We start from the raw sequence: 16,978 nt of genomic DNA on the forward strand, positions 1-16,978 counted from the left end.
TCCAAAAGTGGAAATGACCTGAGAGTTAGGGAGATAGTTAAGGGGACAGGGTCATTATTTGGGAGAAGTCATCACAAGCTCTGCTCAGACCCTTTGGTATATTCCTGGCAATACTGGACCCTGTCATGTGAGCCTGATTGGTTCATTGTTGGGCCCAGTGATGCAGGGCTGCACGGTGGTTCTCATTCTAAAAATATAATGGTAGGGCTAGTGTCATGGCACAGCAGGTAGTGCATTTGCTTTGCAAGCAGCTGACCAGGTTTGATCACCGGTATCTCATATGGTCTCCTGAGCTTTCCAGGAGTGATTTATGAGTGCACAGCCATGAGTAACAACCGAGCACTGCTGTGTGTGGTCAAAAATAAATGTTTTCTCTGCAAATGTAGATTTTAGAAAGTTGTTGTCTTTCAGACATACCAGTAGTAAATAAGGTTGAGTTGTTTCTCCTTACGGCCTATACCCTTATCCCTCAGTCATCTGACTACCCAAAACTTTTTCGTTTTGGAAATAAAATTCAGGGCCTCCCATATATAAAACAAGTGTTCTGCTTTTTTTTTTTTGGTGGGGTTGGGTTGGTTTTTGGGCCACACCTGGCAGTGCTCAGAGGTTACTCCTGGCTCTGCACTCAAAAATCTCTTCTGGGGGCCGGGAAGGTGGCGCTAGAGGTAAGGTGTCTACCTCCTAGAGTAGGACGGACCGCGGTTCTATCCCCCGGTGTCCCATATGGTCCCCCCAAGCCAGGGGCGATTTCTGAGCGCATAGCCAGGAGTAACCCCTGGGCGTCAAACGGGTGTGGCCCAAAAACCAAAAAAAAAAAATCTCTTCTGGCAGGCTTGGGGGACCATTTGAGATGCTGCAGATTGAATCTGGGTCCATCTTGGGTCAGTTGCATGCAAGGCAAATGCCCTTCTGCTGTGCTATCCTTTTAGCCCTAAGTGTTCTACTTCTAAGGTACCTCCCCATCCCAAACCTGTGAGTTTGGGTCACTAGAACACGGCTCCATTCTTCGTGAGAGACATTCAGGGCAGAGTGCTTTCCCTGCCACTCCACATGCCTTTGAGCCATCATGCCACTTAACATATTCATTCTAGTAAGTGTACAAGAGTCTTGGAACAGCGAAATCTGCCATAAAACATGACTCAGTCTATTTTTTGTAGCTATACTGGGTGGATGAGGGCATGAGTAATAATTAAGGTAAGGCAGTTCTTTCTCTATGAACCAAATTCAACTTTGAGGTTAAGAAGATTCACCCAACATGTGTAATGAGCATCGCTTCTGAGCCTGACTGGAATATGGGTATTTGCTTTTGATTTGGGGGCTGTACCAGAAATGATTAAGAGTACCTCCTAATGTTACTCAGAGATTCATGTGGTAGAGGGGACTGAATCTGAGCTTCCCACCTGCAAGATGGCCCATTGAGCCATCTCTCTGGCACTTGTAAATATTTTATATCAGTTAAATCACAGCTATTTTATTACTGAATATAAAACAGTATAACAATATAAAACTGGTTTAAACCTAGTGACCATAAGGGTGTTGAATAGAGGAACATATGAATAATTTGTAGAGAGTGAGCGAGATAAAAGCAAGAAATTAAAATTGAGTTATATTGCTATCTTTACTCTCTTTTAGGCCATTGCCATTGTACTGGGATTCATGGTTATTGTGGCTTTTGCTTTAATAATTTTCTTTGCTGTGAAAACTCGAAGAAAGATGTACCAATATGACAAGTCAAATATTTTGTGGGACAAGGAACCTATTTATGATGAGCAGCCCCCTAATGTCGAAGAGTGGGTAAGTGTTAAAAAAAACAGCAAACACTCCACCTTTCATCAAACCTCCAGGATTCTCTCTCTAAACTTGACTTTTAATGTTTTGTGGAACTTTGTTCTTAGACCTGTTGTTTGGTTATATTGCAAAGTTGTTCGGGTTCAACTAATTTAATTGAATTTGGGTGAATTTGGGGCCACACCTAGCAGTGTTCAGGGCTTATGTTGGTTTCTCTAATCAAGGATCACTCTTGGCAGTGCTAAGGAACTATTTGTAGCCTTGGCATTCTAGCTAGGTAAGCTGTAATCAAGGCAAACACCTTAACTACTATCTCTTATTTTTTTTTTTTTTTGATGGTTTTGGGTCACACCCAGCAGTGCTCAGGGTTTTTTCCTGGCTCTGTGCTCAGAAATTGCTCCTGGCAGGCATGGGGGAACCATGAACCAATGACCTTCTGCATGAAAGGTAAACGCCTTACCTCCATGCTATCTCTCCAGCCCCAACTACTATCTCTTGAGCTCCAAGCTCAGCTTATTTTGTTTGTTTTGCTTTTTAATTTTGCTCACACCTGCTGATACTCAGGGGTTACTCCTGGCTCTGAGCTCAGAAATTGCCTCTGGCAGCCTCAGGGGACCATATGTGGTCCTGGGATTTGAACCACCCTCTATCCTGGATCAGCTGCATGCAAAGCAAACGTTCTACCACTGTGCTATCTCTCCGACCCCCCACCCCCAAGCTCAATTTTGACTCAAGAACTTTAAGTAAACTGGGAAAAGGGGCTCAGGAGATAATATAGTACTTGCCTTGCATATGGCCAGCCTGGGTTTGATCACCAGGAACACATGTGGTCCCCCATTCCTTGCCAGGTGTGATCTCTGTGTAAGTTTGGAGTTAAGTTCTAAGCATTCCCTGCAAAAAAAAAGAAAAAAGAAAATCCACCTTGAAGGTCTCATTGGTGCTGGCATCTCATATCTCTTTGAGATTTTGTTTTAGATTTTGGGCCACAGGTGGCAGAGCCTGGGGGTCACTTTTGTCTGTGCTCAGAGTGCCTGAGGTACAGTGTGTGGGATCAAGCCTGGGCCTCTTGCATGCAAGGCATGAATTCGACCTGCTTAGCTGTATGTATATCTGAGCTTGCATATATCTGACTTAAAGAAGTTGCAGTGACTTTTTTGTTGTTGTTTTGGAGCCACACCTGGTGGCACTCAGGCACTACTCTTGTCTCTGCATTCAGGGATCACTCTGGTAGGACTTGGGAGGTCATATATGATGCCAGGGATTGAATTTGGGTCTGGTGCATTGCAAGGCAAGCACCTTACACACTGTATTACTGCTCTGGCCCCGATTTCGGTTTTCTAATTAGTTAAGCAAAAAAGGAAGTAGTCTGAGATAGTAGAAGAAGGTGGGATTTTATATATATTATATACTTATATATAATATATTATATATATGCCACTGAATATAATTCCTGTGTTGTAATTCTTTGTTTTCTGCTCTCTAAGGTTGTTTGCTTCGCGCGCGCGCACGCACACACACACACACACACACACACACACACACACACACACACACACAGTATGAAGGTGCCAGGGGAATGTTTCTTGTCAACCTTTGGCTTCAGGCGAGGCCACCTGTAGAATAGGACAGCCATTGTGATCTGTGAAGTCAATGTTTCGGTGCGAGTTTCTGGGTGTGTCAGTTTTCATTGACTGTGGATTTGTTTACTTAAGATTTCAAGTGCCTTTAAAAAAATGACTCAGGAGGTACCCATGTGCAGGCATTAGTCTCAGTGAACTTTGATCTTTCATCTGATGTTTCTGTTATGAAAGCTTAATCAGTCTAGATATTGTTGATAACTCAGAGAAAGACTGCTGCAATCCCTCTGAGGTAGCTGGTGAAGATAAAGCTGGGCTGTCTTCAGTCTTGAACTAGCATCCTTTTTGTTTGTTTGTTTGTTTGTTTGTTTTGTTTTTTTGGTTACACCTGGTGGTGCTCAGGGGTTACTCCGGGCTATACGCTCAGAAATTGTTCCTGGCAGGCACGGGGGACCGTATGGGATGCCGGGATTCAAACCACCCTCTGTCCTGGGTTGGCTGCATGCAAGGCAAATGCCCTTCTGCTGTGCTATGCCCCTAACTAGCATCCTTTTGATTGTGCTTCCTCACCAGCTCTTTGGGATTTCAGCCTCCTGCTGCTGGTGTCACTTGCCCCTCACAGTCTCCATGCCGTAACACTGAGTGTAAGAAACTTGGAGTCACCGGTTGGTTAAGCACTGAAATGTCTGGTGTAGGAAGGTGTCTTGAGAAACTTGATCACTTGCAAACTTCTCATTTGTTTTCCTCCCTCCTCACTAAAATGCTTAAGTATTTGGAATACTTGTCAGGAGGTAATTTGTAGCCTCAGTTACTTTGCTTTCCCTTTGACTTCCCTCTCACCTGCCCACATTCATTTTGCTGAACTCACTAGTAAACTTTCTCTTTCCTCTATTTCAATAGTCAGAGGAAAGCTCTTGTTTTTTTGCTTTGGGGTGAGGAAGTCAGAGGTTGGGTCATACCCAGTGGTGCTCAGGATATGCACCTGGGGTTCACGTGTATGCCAAGGATCAAACCCAGGGCTCCTACATACAAAGTCTGTGTCATAGTTTTTTGACCTGTTGCTCAGCCCTGTTTTTCTACTTTTGTGCACTCATCTGTTCACTCTTTTTTTTTTTTTTTGGTTTTTGGGTCACACCCAGCAGCTCTCAGGGGTTACTCCTGGCTCTATGCTCAGAAATCACTCCTGGCAGGCTCGGGGGACCACATGGGGTGCCGGGATTCGAACCACCGTCCTTCAGCGTCTAAGGCAAATGCCCTACCGCTTCACTATCTCTCTGGCCACTCTTACAGTGTCCCGCTCAGGAGATGGCTGTGAATTACTGGCTCGTCTTTCTATTGGCCAGCAAAATTAATGTCATAATCTCTTGGGTCTGAAGAGAGAATTCAATTAACTGAGCGCCTACTTTGCATCCATGAGGCCTGAGTTTGATCTCCAGCTCTGAGTACTGAGCTGGAAGTGTAGGTCCTAAGTGTGACCCAAACTGTCCCTCTCCTAAATATTCAAAGAAGGACATAGGATCCAGAGTTAATTATTTGTGCTATGTTGGGGTTAACATTAATGTGTGAATTCCACTAATTGTGAATTCATAAGATACTGATATAATGGGTGTAATAATGGGATTTAAGGGAAAAGGAAGAACTTGTTCAAGGAACAATTAGCTATTGAACCATCTCTTTTAATTTGGGTAGGACTAGAACAGGTAGGTTCATTATCTCTCCAGCCCCATAATTTTCTTAATATTATCGCTACTCTTAGATTTTAATTTTTATTAATTTGTTTTGTTTTGAGGTTACAGCCAGCATTGCTTAGGGTTTTCTACTCATTCTGTGCTCTGAGATCATTCTTGGTAGAGCTCAGGGTACCATTGTGGTGCTGGGATCAAATTATAGTCACTCCCTTGCAATGCCAAGTGCCTTAGGTTACCCCAAATCCATACCATCTTTTTTACTTCTCTTGGATGTTTTGTTTTGTTTTGTTTTGTTTTGGGGTCATACCCGGCAGTGCTCAGGGGTCACTCCTGGCTCTGTGCTCAGAAATCGCCCCTGGCAGGCATGGGGGATCATATGGGATGCAGGATTCAAACCACCGTCCTTGCACATGTAAGGCAAACAAACACCCTATCTCCATGCTATCTCTCTGGCTCCTTTTCTTAGATTTTTAAAAAAATTTTAAGATCAGGGGCTGGAGTGATAGCACAGTGGTAGGGCGTTTGCCTTGCACGCGGCTGACCCAGAACCGACTGCAGTTCAATTCTAAGCATCCCAGATGGTCCCCTGAGCCAGAAGCGATTTCTGAGCACAGAGCCAGGAGTAACACCTGAGCATCACCGAGAGTGGCCCCCCCCAAAAAAAAACTTTAAGATCAGAAAGCACTTCAGAAGTTGAGCCCCCTGAATTGTAAACAGATTTCTGTTTTTTTGTATCATCAGTGGAGAAGCATGCAGCTTTCTAGTTTCTTGTCTGAATATCCAGAATACTTGTTTTTTTCTATCTCTTCTAAGGTTTTCAGAGTTGATTTGGGTTCCCTTTCCTTTCTGGATGTCTAGTTCTTAGTAAAATAAGCAGGCCATGTTTGCACACTGGTGGGTGCTGATCTGCTATTTGCAGCCATCATTCAAGTTTGTGTGTGTATATATATATATATATATATATATATATATATATATATATATATATATAGCTTTTTGAGTCACACTCGGCTCTCTCTCTCCTCGCTCTCTCTTTCTTTCTTTCTCTCTCGCTCTCTTTCCTTTTTGATATTGTGGTTTGTACTATTGTTAATAAAGGGTGTCATGCATGTCACTTTATTTCCTTTCAGCACCCAGTTCTTGTTCAGAGTGACCAGATCCAACTATCTTTGTCAAAGTGGACCTTTCTTTCTTTCTTTCTTTCTTTCTTTCTTTCTTTCTTTCTTTCTTTCTTTCTTTCTTTCTTTCTTTCTTTCTTTCTTTCTTTCTTTCTTTCTTTCTTTCTTTCTTCTTTTTTCTTCTTTTCTTCTTTCTTTCTTTCTTTCTTTCTTTCTTTCTTTCTTTCTTCTTCTTTTCTTTTCTTTTTTCTTTCTTTCTTTTCTTTCTTTCTTTCTTTCTTTTTCTTTCTTTCTTTCTTTCTTTCTTTCTTTCTTTCTTTCTTCCTTTCTTTCTTTTCTTTCTTTCTTTCTTTCTTTCTTTCTTTCTTTCTTTCTTTCTTTCTTTCTTTCTTTCTTTCTTTCTTTCTTTCTTTCTTCTAAATGTACTAACTGCTCTTTTGGTAATTTTCCTTCCATTGATTGGTCTTCCTAATCCTCATCTCTTGTTTCTGGATATAAATGTCTTTTATTGGTAGAAATTTTTGAAAATACAGTGGTGAAGAAGTGTTATACTGAGCTACCATTTTGGTGACTTTGGGGGAACATACCTGGTGGTACTCTGGGGTTACTTGTGGCTCTGCATTCAGAAATCACTCCTGGCAGGCTTGGGGGATATGGGATGCTGAGGATCAAAGCCGGTTCAGGGGCTGGAGAGATAGCACAGAGGTAAGGCATTTGCCTTTCATGCAGAAGGTCAGTGGTTCGAATCCTGGCATCCCATATGGTCCCCTGAGCCTGCCAGGAGCAATTTCTGAGCGTAGAGCTAGGAGTAACCCCTGAGCACCACCAGGTATGACCCAAAAACCAAAAGAAAAAAAAACAAAACAAAAACACAAAAGCCGGTTCAGTCACTTGCTCTGGCATCATTTTGGTGTCTTGATTTTGTGTTCCTTTCTCCTCGTATTTGTTTTGGGGCTACAGCCAGTAGTAGTAATGTTCAAGGATTGTTCCCAGATCTGCTCTGGAATCCCTCTGTTCCATGCTCTGGGGCCTCAGTGCTGTTGAGGATCAAGTCCTGCCTCCCCCCATTCCCACCCCCATCTGGAAAGCCTGCACTGTGACATTCTGAGCTTTCTCCCCAACCTGATTTTCTCATTCTTGGTAGATGTAGAGTTCTTTCTGTGTGCTTCATAATTGTTTGGTTTGGGCTGTATCTGGCATTGTCCAGGGATTACTCCTGGCAGATTCAGGAGACCTATAAGGGATGCCAGGGGTTGAACCCAAGTCAGCCACGTGCAAGGCAAACGCCCTACCTGCTTCAACTTCACTGTCTGATATAATTATATATATAATTTTTTTTGGTTTATGGGTCACACCCGGCAGCGCTCAGGGGTTACTCCTGGTTCTATGCTTAGATATTGCTCCTGGCAGGCTTGGGGGACCATATGGGATGCCTGGATTTGAACCACCATCCTTCTGCCTGCAAGGCAAATGCCCTACCTCCATGCTATCTCTCTGGCTCCTGATATAATTTGTATACTATAAAATACACTCATTAGATAAATTTTTACTAAACTTTTTGTGTTTTGGAGCCATCACCCAAATTAGGGTTTTAAATAAAATAATAAATTTAAAATATCTCAGGGCCAGAGAGATAGCACAGCGGTAGGGTTTTTGCCTTGCATGCAGTGGACTTGGGAGTTAGGTTTCTGGCATCCTGTATGGTCCCCCAGCCTGCCAGGAGCGATTTCTGACCACAGAGCCAGGAGTAATTCCTGAGCACTGCTGGGTGTGGCCCAAAAATCATTCAATCAATAAATAAAAATAAAGTCTCTTTTAGCAGTATAGAAAAATTGTAAAAGCTGGGGCAGGAGCAATAGCACGACAGATAGGGCATTTTCCTTGCGTACTGCCAACCCAGGTTAAATCCCCAGCATCCCATATGGTTTGCTGAACCTGCTAGGTATAACTTCTGAGTGCAGAACCAGGAGTAAGCCCTGAGTCACCAGCTGTGGCCCAAAAATCATTAAAAAAAAAAGTTGTGGTTCCAGAACCATAGCACAGTAGTTAGTTCATTTACCTTGCATGCAACTGATCCAGGTTCGATCTTTGCATCTCATATGGTTCTCTGAGCCTGCCAAGAGTGATTTCTGAGTGCAGAGCCAGTAGTAACCCCTGAACACCACTGGGTGTGGCCCAAAAACCAAAACACCCCCCCCCCAAATAGGAAATACTCAGGGTTCTGGATCTCACTTCATTGCTTTTGCTGAAATTTTAGGCAGTCTACCTTTTTTCTTTTCCCTTGTTTGTCCTCTGGGAGATCTGGTTTAAAGAGGGGGCTAGAATGAGAATACAGCAGGTAGGATGTTTGCTTACATTGACTGGCCTGTGTTTGATTGATCCCCCAGCATTCCATGTGGTCCCCCATGTACCACCAGGTATAATTGCTGAGTGCAAAGCCAAGAGTAAACCCTGAGCGTCACTGAGTGTCCCCCACCTCCAAAAGAGAGAGTACTTCATTTAGAAGCTTAAAGCTCTAAGTTTGAGAGCTTGTTTGGAGGTTCTAGCAGGGGAGCGCAGCTACTGGTATACCCTCGACCAAAGAATGGTCCGTCTCTATTCAGGGAAGGCCATCCTCTTCAACTGAGTGTGCAGCTTCCAGAGGGACACACATAGGGCTGTGAGGGAGGAAGGGGACACCTGCCTAGCCAGCCAGATCAGCGAATCAACCCTGGTGATCAATGGGGTAACAGATGTCACAGCCAGATTGCCCTCACATCCAAAGCTCTGGGTTTGAATCCTGGTCCAGCTTTCCTGTGTACAGAGCTACTGCCTGGAAATATAGTTTCCTTTTTTTTGTGACATGGGCAGCATCAAAGATCTTCCCCCAGGCCGGAGAGATAGCATGGAAGTAAGGTTTTGCCTTGCATGCAGAAGGTCAGTGGTTCGAATCCTAGCATCCCATATGGTCCCCTAGCCTGCCAGGAGCGATTTCTGAGCATAGAGCCAGGAGTAACCCCTGAGCGCTGCTGGGTGTGACCCAAAAACCAAAAAAAAAAAAAAAAGATCTTGCCTGATGCTGAGGACTGATGTGAATCACCTATGCACGCATAAAGCAGTCTGTGAAAGTGTGGTTTGACCAGGCTAGGGAAAGTACCACAGTAGACTCTGGAGTTAGCACTGCCCTCCAGGAATGACAGCCTTCCTAGTGCTGAAAGAAACAATTTTGCCCAAGGGGGAAGGGGCTTATTTGCATGGCTGGCTGTGGTAAATCTGGAAATCCTGATTAACAATGGAGGGCCAATCAGTGGGGTGCTTGATGACTTTTTTTTTATACCTCGTGATTTCATTTTAATCATTTTCCCCTATCCAGAGCAGCCACTTTGAGCTCCTGAGTTGTTTTCTGCTTGGAAGGTAGTCCTGGCTCTCTCTGTGTTTGATGGACCATCTACTGAGCTGGACTTAAACCAGGGAGTGTCCCCAGCATGCTGCCTGCCATACTCCATCCTTTCTCTTGCTTCCTGAGTGCTTGGTGTTTCCTTTAAGGTGGCCTGATATGGGCTCAGCTTAGGTCAGGTGACCCCATCTTTACACTGACCCACTGAGGCTGGTTCTCATTATGCCATGTGTGATGTTATTGTTCCCAGCCTCCTTGTGGAGTAGAGAGCTGATCTGTAGCTGATGTAGACTCTTAAACAAAAGCTCTCTTTCTGGGGTCTGGTGAGGTGGTGCTAGAGGTAAGGTGTCTGCCTTGCAAGCGCTAGCCAAGGAAGGACCGCGGTTCAATCCCCCGGCATCCCATATGGTCCCCCCAAGCCAGGGGCAATTTCTGAGCACGTAGCCAAGAATAACCCCTGAGCATCAAATGGGTGTGCCCCCCCCCAAAAAAAAAACCCCAAAAAGCTCTCTTTCTGAATGGGGGCAGCCCTTCCTTTTACATTTCTGTGGACACCCAATCAAGTTTCAATTCCATGCACATCTGGAGTGGCTGGGATGAATTTCCACAGGAGTTTGAAGTGCTTGTCTCAATCCATGGTTCAGTCCTCTGCTGGCTTTTTGCCTGGCACATGCCAACTGCTCATACCTCTTCTGCTCCTCTGAGACTCTCAAGCAGGCCTGGGACTGTCTCTAAGTCGCTGGCTCCCTGACTGTGGGTGCCAATGCTCAGTGAGGAGGCATTTCACCCCCTTTGGTTCTTGAAAATTTTGTGATTCATGTTCCTTTTTCCTCTCCACACTTGGTCTTTTGGAAAGTCAGACTATAAACAGGAAGCTAAATATTCCATTTCTCTAGAGTAAATACTTATAATTGGGCCTAGTTCCAGAAAAACACACCCCTACAGTAAATATTAAGATCTGATTGACTGTCATTTGCATGTACTTGAAATTAGTTTCTGTTGATACCTACAATAGAAAGTAATAACTGAAGGGCTGAAGAGATAGTACAAGGGTTAAGGTGCTTGCCTTGCAGATGGACCCACATATGGTCCTCTAACCACTACCAGGAGAGATCCTGAGTACAGACAAATAGTATGCACTGAGCACCAGGGTGGCCTCCCCGACCCTCCAAAGAAAGAAAAGAATTGGGGGAAATGGTACTTAGTCAAAAAAGCAGAGAGTAAAGTGGGATGATAATGTGTGTGACATTCCTGTCTTGACTATAAATCAGCATTCCAGTTCCTGGGAAATATTTTTCCCATAGTTCCTTATTTGCACCTTGTCGAGATGGTTTCAATCTGAGCCAGATAGACTAAGTTTCAAGAGAACATGATAACCTCACTATTCTACTTTTACCAAGTCGTAAATGAAGCAAATAAAATCTGTTTGACAAGATCCCTTTTCTCCCCCCCTTTAAATAGGAAGCATATAAATCTAAAAGCTAAGGTTTTAAATCTTGCTAGTCCTGTTTAGGTTTGGTTTTGGGCCTTAAGAGACAGTGCTTATTGGTTCTTTTTTTCAGGAATTAATTACTCCTGGTAGGGGCTGGAGAGATAGCACAGTGGTAGGGCTTTTGCTTTGCATGCAGGCAACCTAGGACAGACCTGGGTTCTATTCCTGGCATCCCATAGGGTTCCCCAAACCTGCCAGTAGTGATTTCCGAAAGACCAGGAGTAACCCTTGAACACTGCCGGGTGTGGCCCCAAAACAGAAACAAAACAAAACAAAACAAATTACTCCTGGCAGAGGGGATTGAACCCTGGTTGGCCTCATGCAAGGCAAACTCCTTAACCTGTTGTGTTAGTGTTCTGGCTCCATTCTTAGCAGTTTCTAAAATTTTGAAAATTTGTGTTGTGATTTAACAATATATCCCATTGTTCTCAGCATTTACCTGTCAGAGTTAGTGCTTCTGAGGATTGTCTGATGGGTGCAGAGAAGGGACAGGTTCCGAATTTTTCAGCCTGGTCCCAAACCTTTGTGGTCAGCCTTGGGATAGCTCTTGATTTTCTGAAAATCTAATGATTGGCCCAAATCATGTTGGCCCAAAGTGCTTTGTCAATTTATTTGATAAGTACTTTATGTAAATGGGGAAAATTAAATTCTCTGTAGATACATTGAGATGATAAAAAGGCAGGGCCAATGTAGTTTATTATTATTACCCAGCATATTTTATTTTATTTTATTTTTGGACTATACCTGGTGGTGTTCAGGGCTTATTCCTGGCTCTGCACTCAGAGCTTACTGGTGACAGTGCTCAGAGGACCATATGGGATGCTGGAGATTGAAGCCAAGTTGGCCACATACAAGGCAAGTGCTCTAATCACCGTACTATTGCTCCGGTGCATTGCCCAGTAAATTTTAGCTAGAGTGATGACTAAGTTAATGTCAGTACTTGGCAGTATTAAGGCTGGGAGTTGGCTGACAGGCTGGAGCACATGCTTGGCATGCAGGAGGCTTAAATTTCTTCTTTGGCACCCACATGATCTCCCCAAGGACAGAGCCAGAAATAGCTCTTGAGAACTGGTAAGGTATGACCCAAAAAGCAAATAGCAGACAATACTGGTGACTAATATTTGCAATTATTAATTTAAATGAGGGATTTGGGGGAAATCCCGGAATCTATAAATACATTTGTTCTCATTTACAATTTATCTTTTTGCCGGAGTGGGTTGGGGCCACACCTCGTGATACTCAGGACTTAAACTGGGATCATTCCTGCACTCCCGAGGGCTCCGAGGACCTTTATGGAGTACTGGGAATGCAGGAGTGCAAGGCAAGCTTCTTACCTGCTGTTATTATTGCTCCAGCCCCTAAATCATCTTACTTGTAATTTTGTTATAAGTTGTAATAACCAGTGATTTTCTGGGATGTGCAGGTTGAAGGTTGGCTCTGCATATTAATCTTGCAGCCTGCAAGAATGGGCCAGGAGAGGTAGGTTAGGACATCTGAGACAGGTCAGTGGTAGCTTTGACATCTGAAGAAACTTGAATCATCTTTTTTTTCTTTTACCTAGTGCAAACATTATGTAGTGTAAAACATGCTAGACTCATTCTCTGGGCTCAGTGTAACAAAAATGGGGTTGTTTGCATTTCTGGTGAAGTCCCTGGCCATATTGATGCTGCAGGTCTGAGGGCCACACTGAGAGCTATTGATTAAATATAAAACATAAAGCCCTAGGGTTGCAGGGTGAGGCCTTTCTCTGTAGCCCCTTTGGCTGGTGGGTCTGAAGGTTGCAGGGTAACGGTGGAGAAATGATTCATAGGCAGTTGTAGTGTACCTGAGACCCACCCATTTCTGGGAGGGGTCTTGGGAACCGGATATTAGGTGTGACCTTACCTGCAAGACCCGGCCCATTCCTGGGAGGGGTCTTGAAATAGGTAGGACCCCTCCCAGAAATGGGTGGGTCTCAGGTACACTACAGGCAGTCAGTTGAAGTTTCAGGAGACATCTAGCTTTATTTCAGGGCCCTAGCAGCCATGTGCATTTTTCCACATGGCTTCTCAGCTAAGATTTTCTTGCAGCCTCTTTTCATTGCCCTCTAAGCACCCTTCCTGCTTCAGCTCTCTCCCTTTCCCTACCCCCAGCCAGCCCTATACTTTGTTCCCAACAGCAGCCCCTCCCACATGTGGGAGGGACTTATCATGCAGGTGAAATTAGCATATGGAATGGGGGGGAGTGTAACAGAGAGCCTCTCCCCTGCCCAGCCCTGCTGCACCTCTCTGCATCCAGGGAGGCCTTGAACTCTTGGCAGGCATCTGGTATACTGTGAACATGAGGTTGCTTTGTAAAGACTGATGCAGTTGGAGGGGACTTGGACCCTGAGTGTGACTGGATCTGAGGCAGCCCCACCTGACATCTGCAAGGGAGTGCTGGTATAAAGTACCTGAAAATTCAATACTCCCCACCAGGAGAGAACTCAAAGGGCTGGAACCCATGCTGTGCATGCTGGAGGCCAGCCTGGTTTCTGTCCCAGCCCCCTACGCACCACTGGGTGTAGCCTCCAGCCTCTCCCCCAATGATAAAATAAGTAAAGTAGCCATATGTAGAATTTTTCTGTCTAGAAGAGGACTGGGAATATGATTGTGGCCTGAGGTTTGCTCATTGTATCCTGATGAAGGCCTCTCCCCCGACAACACTGCGAGCTTACCGGCTCTTAGGGAGTGTCCCCTTTGTGTTTGCTTGATGTGGGTAACTGTGGATTGGCTTCCCCACGGACTTGGTGCATTGGCTTCAGGGACCCACTGTTTGCTGAGCACCTTTGCCACCTGCTCCACTCTGGTTAATGAGACATATTGAAACAGGTCCATGAGCTTCTGTGGGTCTAGTATTTGGGGGAGCATCTCTATCGCCCACCAACTGAGGAAGGAGGGGGAAAATAAAGCCCCAGGGAAAATTGCAGAGGCAATTCTGAGATTCTTGTTGGGGAAACTTCTGTGGGTATAAAATATCAGCAAACCAGAAAAACGAGTTGGGCTGCTGTTGACTCTGAGGCTGTTGTACGCCAGGCCGGGGCTCCGGCGGGAAGGGGGACCTCAGGTTGTAAAACTGGAGATGGTGCTTGGAGATTGGGGCGCAGCAGGTCTTTAATTACTGAGCAGGAAAAGCCCTTGTTTCCTTTCTGCTGGATGCAATTTCCCAGGCTCCTCCGAAGCCTGAAACAAAGGCTGCAGTGACTGAAGCACCAGGGGCAATTTCCTGGACTTTTCAGTTGTTGATCTAGTAAATCTGCAAATAAAACTGCCGAATGAATTCCTGTTGTCTCTCCTTAGGGTCTGATAAGATGTTACAGCTAACAAAAATATTCCTGTTTTTGTTACTTAAAATGTGGGGGCAAGGGCAGCACGGGGGTAGGTCATTTTATTGTGCATGGCCAATCCGGGTTTGATTCTAGTATACTATACATTTTCTTTTTTGTTTAATTATCTTTATTTAAACACCGTGATTACAAATATAATTGTAGTTGTATGATTACAGTCATGTAAAGAACACCCCCCTTCACCAGTGCAGGATTCCCACCACCAATTTCCCAGATCTACCTACTCCCCACCCCACCCACACCTGTACTCGAGACAGGCTTTCTTTTTCCCTCATTCATTCACATTGTTATGATAGTTTTCAGTGTAGTTATTTCTCTAACTGCACTTATCACTCTATGTGATGAGCTTCATGTCATTAGCTGCACCTACATGGGAGGATGGGGGAAAGTAAGGGTTGGGACTGAGGCAGTAAAATATTAGAAATGAGCTTTGTAGGGCAGTATCAAGGTCTCAATACAAGATGGATATTATGGATATATAGAATATATGCACACAATACTATCAATATGAAAACAAAGAGAAAAAATTTCCAGTGACTGTCCCAACAGAAACCAGTGCTAGAACAGCTTGCCCTCCTCCCAGAGCGCATTCCCATTAGTGTAGGGAAAGATAGGGGCAAAGCCTGTTGACCCCTATAGAGTCCACCTAGACCGGTGCCCAGGGAAAGACTGAAGTCCAGGGGAGAAAAACCCTATACCTGGCATGAGCTGGTCTCCAGAATCAAGGAGGAAATCGGAAGCCAAATGCCTGCCCGCCCTCCTCCCCATGCACATCCCCTCTGGAGTACGGAGGGAGGGGGAACCTGAGGACCACTAAGAGTCCACCTGAACCACTTCTGGCCATCTGAGCTGGCACCCAGGGAAGGCCCTGAAGTAAGGGGAAAAAGACAAGGACGGCTGGGGGCCTACTATACATTTTCTGAGCCCTGCCAGGATTCCTGATTCCTAAGTGCAGAGCCAAGAGTAAATCTTGAGCACTGCTGGAGGTGGTCCAAAACAGACCAAAAAGGAGTTTAGACGACTGGTTGCAGGTGCTGGATGCAGGTTTGGACTTTCTCTTCCTGAGGGCATTTAACGAAAAACAAGAGGGGAGTGAAGGGCTGTTGCTTGCACTCATTTCAGATGGCAGGAGATGAGTGAGGAGAGGTGTATGTGGGGAGGATGGCCCCCATCAAGGACTTGAAGACTTCCTTTCTGAGCATCCTAGAACACTTCTGATGTCTTTATTTTCCCTCAATCTTCAAGGACTCAGGGTGGGGAGACTGTTCACCCTCCTAAAGTTTGAAGGACTGTGTAGCTCCACCTTATTGCCCCAGGTGAGATTGAAGTGAGGTGAGTTTGGAGAAAACCTGCCTGTAGTGCGCCCCACAGCGATTTAGTATTTTTTCACTAGTGCTCCAAGGAATGTTCTATGTTGTTTGATAGATTCTTTTCCCCCACAAATGATGGCTAATGAGTATGGTTAAATTGTTAGTAGATCTTTCCTTATTAATCTGTGCCAAGTTATTCTTTGGGAGGGAGACACACCCAATAGTGCTTGAGGGGACTGTATAAGATGCTGGGGATCAAACCTAGGTCAGTTGAGTTTAAGGGAAATACCCCGCCTGCTGTGCTATCGCTGTGGGCCCCAAGTTTGCTCTTTGAAAATTTAGCTTGAGGGTTTAAAATTTAAGTTCCCTTCCTTTCAATTACTTGCTGGCCTGGAAGTACATACTTTGCATGCAGGAGATCTAGCTTTGATCCCTGAGACTGCTTGGTTTTTCCCCCCAGTACCCCCAGAAGTCACAACGGTGCACAGAGCTAGAAGGAGCTTCCCAGCAAAGAAGAGACCCAATAATAAAATCAAAGGGGCCAGAGAAAGAACAGTTAAGGTGCTTGCCTTGCATACAACCAATCCCAGTTAGATTTTCTGCACCATATGGTCCCCTGATGACCACCAGGAGTGACCCTGCTGCCACAGAGTGGGCCCAGATCCCCACTTCTGAAACTTAATTTTAAACCATGGCTATTCAGTTACAGGGAGTTTGAGTCATTTTTGATGAGGTGGTTCCCCCCACCCCACCCCCTTGCTCAGCAGACTTGTCTGCCTTCCTCATTCTTTGCCCTTTACAATATCTCTCTGGGGATGCAGGCAGCCCATTTAGGTCAGGCTCAGGTAGCAAGGGAGGCTTGTGGGCTAAGGAACCTGGCTTGCCTCTGCCCAAGCCCACTTCAACCTTTTAATGGTTTCAGCTCACCACCAGTACCAGCCCTTTGGTTTCAGGACTGAGGAACCCACTCACTGTCCTTTCTCCTAAACCTTGTTCTAAATCTATCAAAATTTAGTTACCAGGGGCCTACAGCAGTAGGATGTTTGCCTTGCATGCGGTGGATCGGAGAGGGACCCGGTTAGGTTCCCAGCATCCCGTATGGTCCAACAGCCTGCTAAGGGTGATTTCCGAGTGCAGAGCCAGGAGTAACTCCTGAGCACCACAGGGTGTGGCCCAAAACCCAATCAATCAATCAAATAAAAAAAATTAGGGGCTGGAGAGGTGGCGCTAGAGGTAAGATGTCTGCCTTGCAAGCACTAGCCAAG

General features: G+C 45.0%; 1 protein-coding gene across 1 annotated transcript in view; it reads left to right on the plus strand.

The window, feature by feature from the left end:
* OCLN (occludin) overlaps positions 1–16,978 on the plus strand; it is a 72,461-nt gene that overhangs the window by 22,421 nt on the left and 33,062 nt on the right. Inside the window, exon 4 of the mRNA XM_049768789.1 lies at positions 1,633–1,794. Coding sequence (XP_049624746.1) covers positions 1,633–1,794 — 162 coding nt within the window. The remainder of the gene's footprint in view (positions 1–1,632; positions 1,795–16,978) is intronic.

This window comes from Suncus etruscus, chromosome 2 (genome assembly GCF_024139225.1).
Source record: "Suncus etruscus isolate mSunEtr1 chromosome 2, mSunEtr1.pri.cur, whole genome shotgun sequence".
NCBI lineage: Eukaryota > Metazoa > Chordata > Mammalia > Eulipotyphla > Soricidae > Suncus > Suncus etruscus.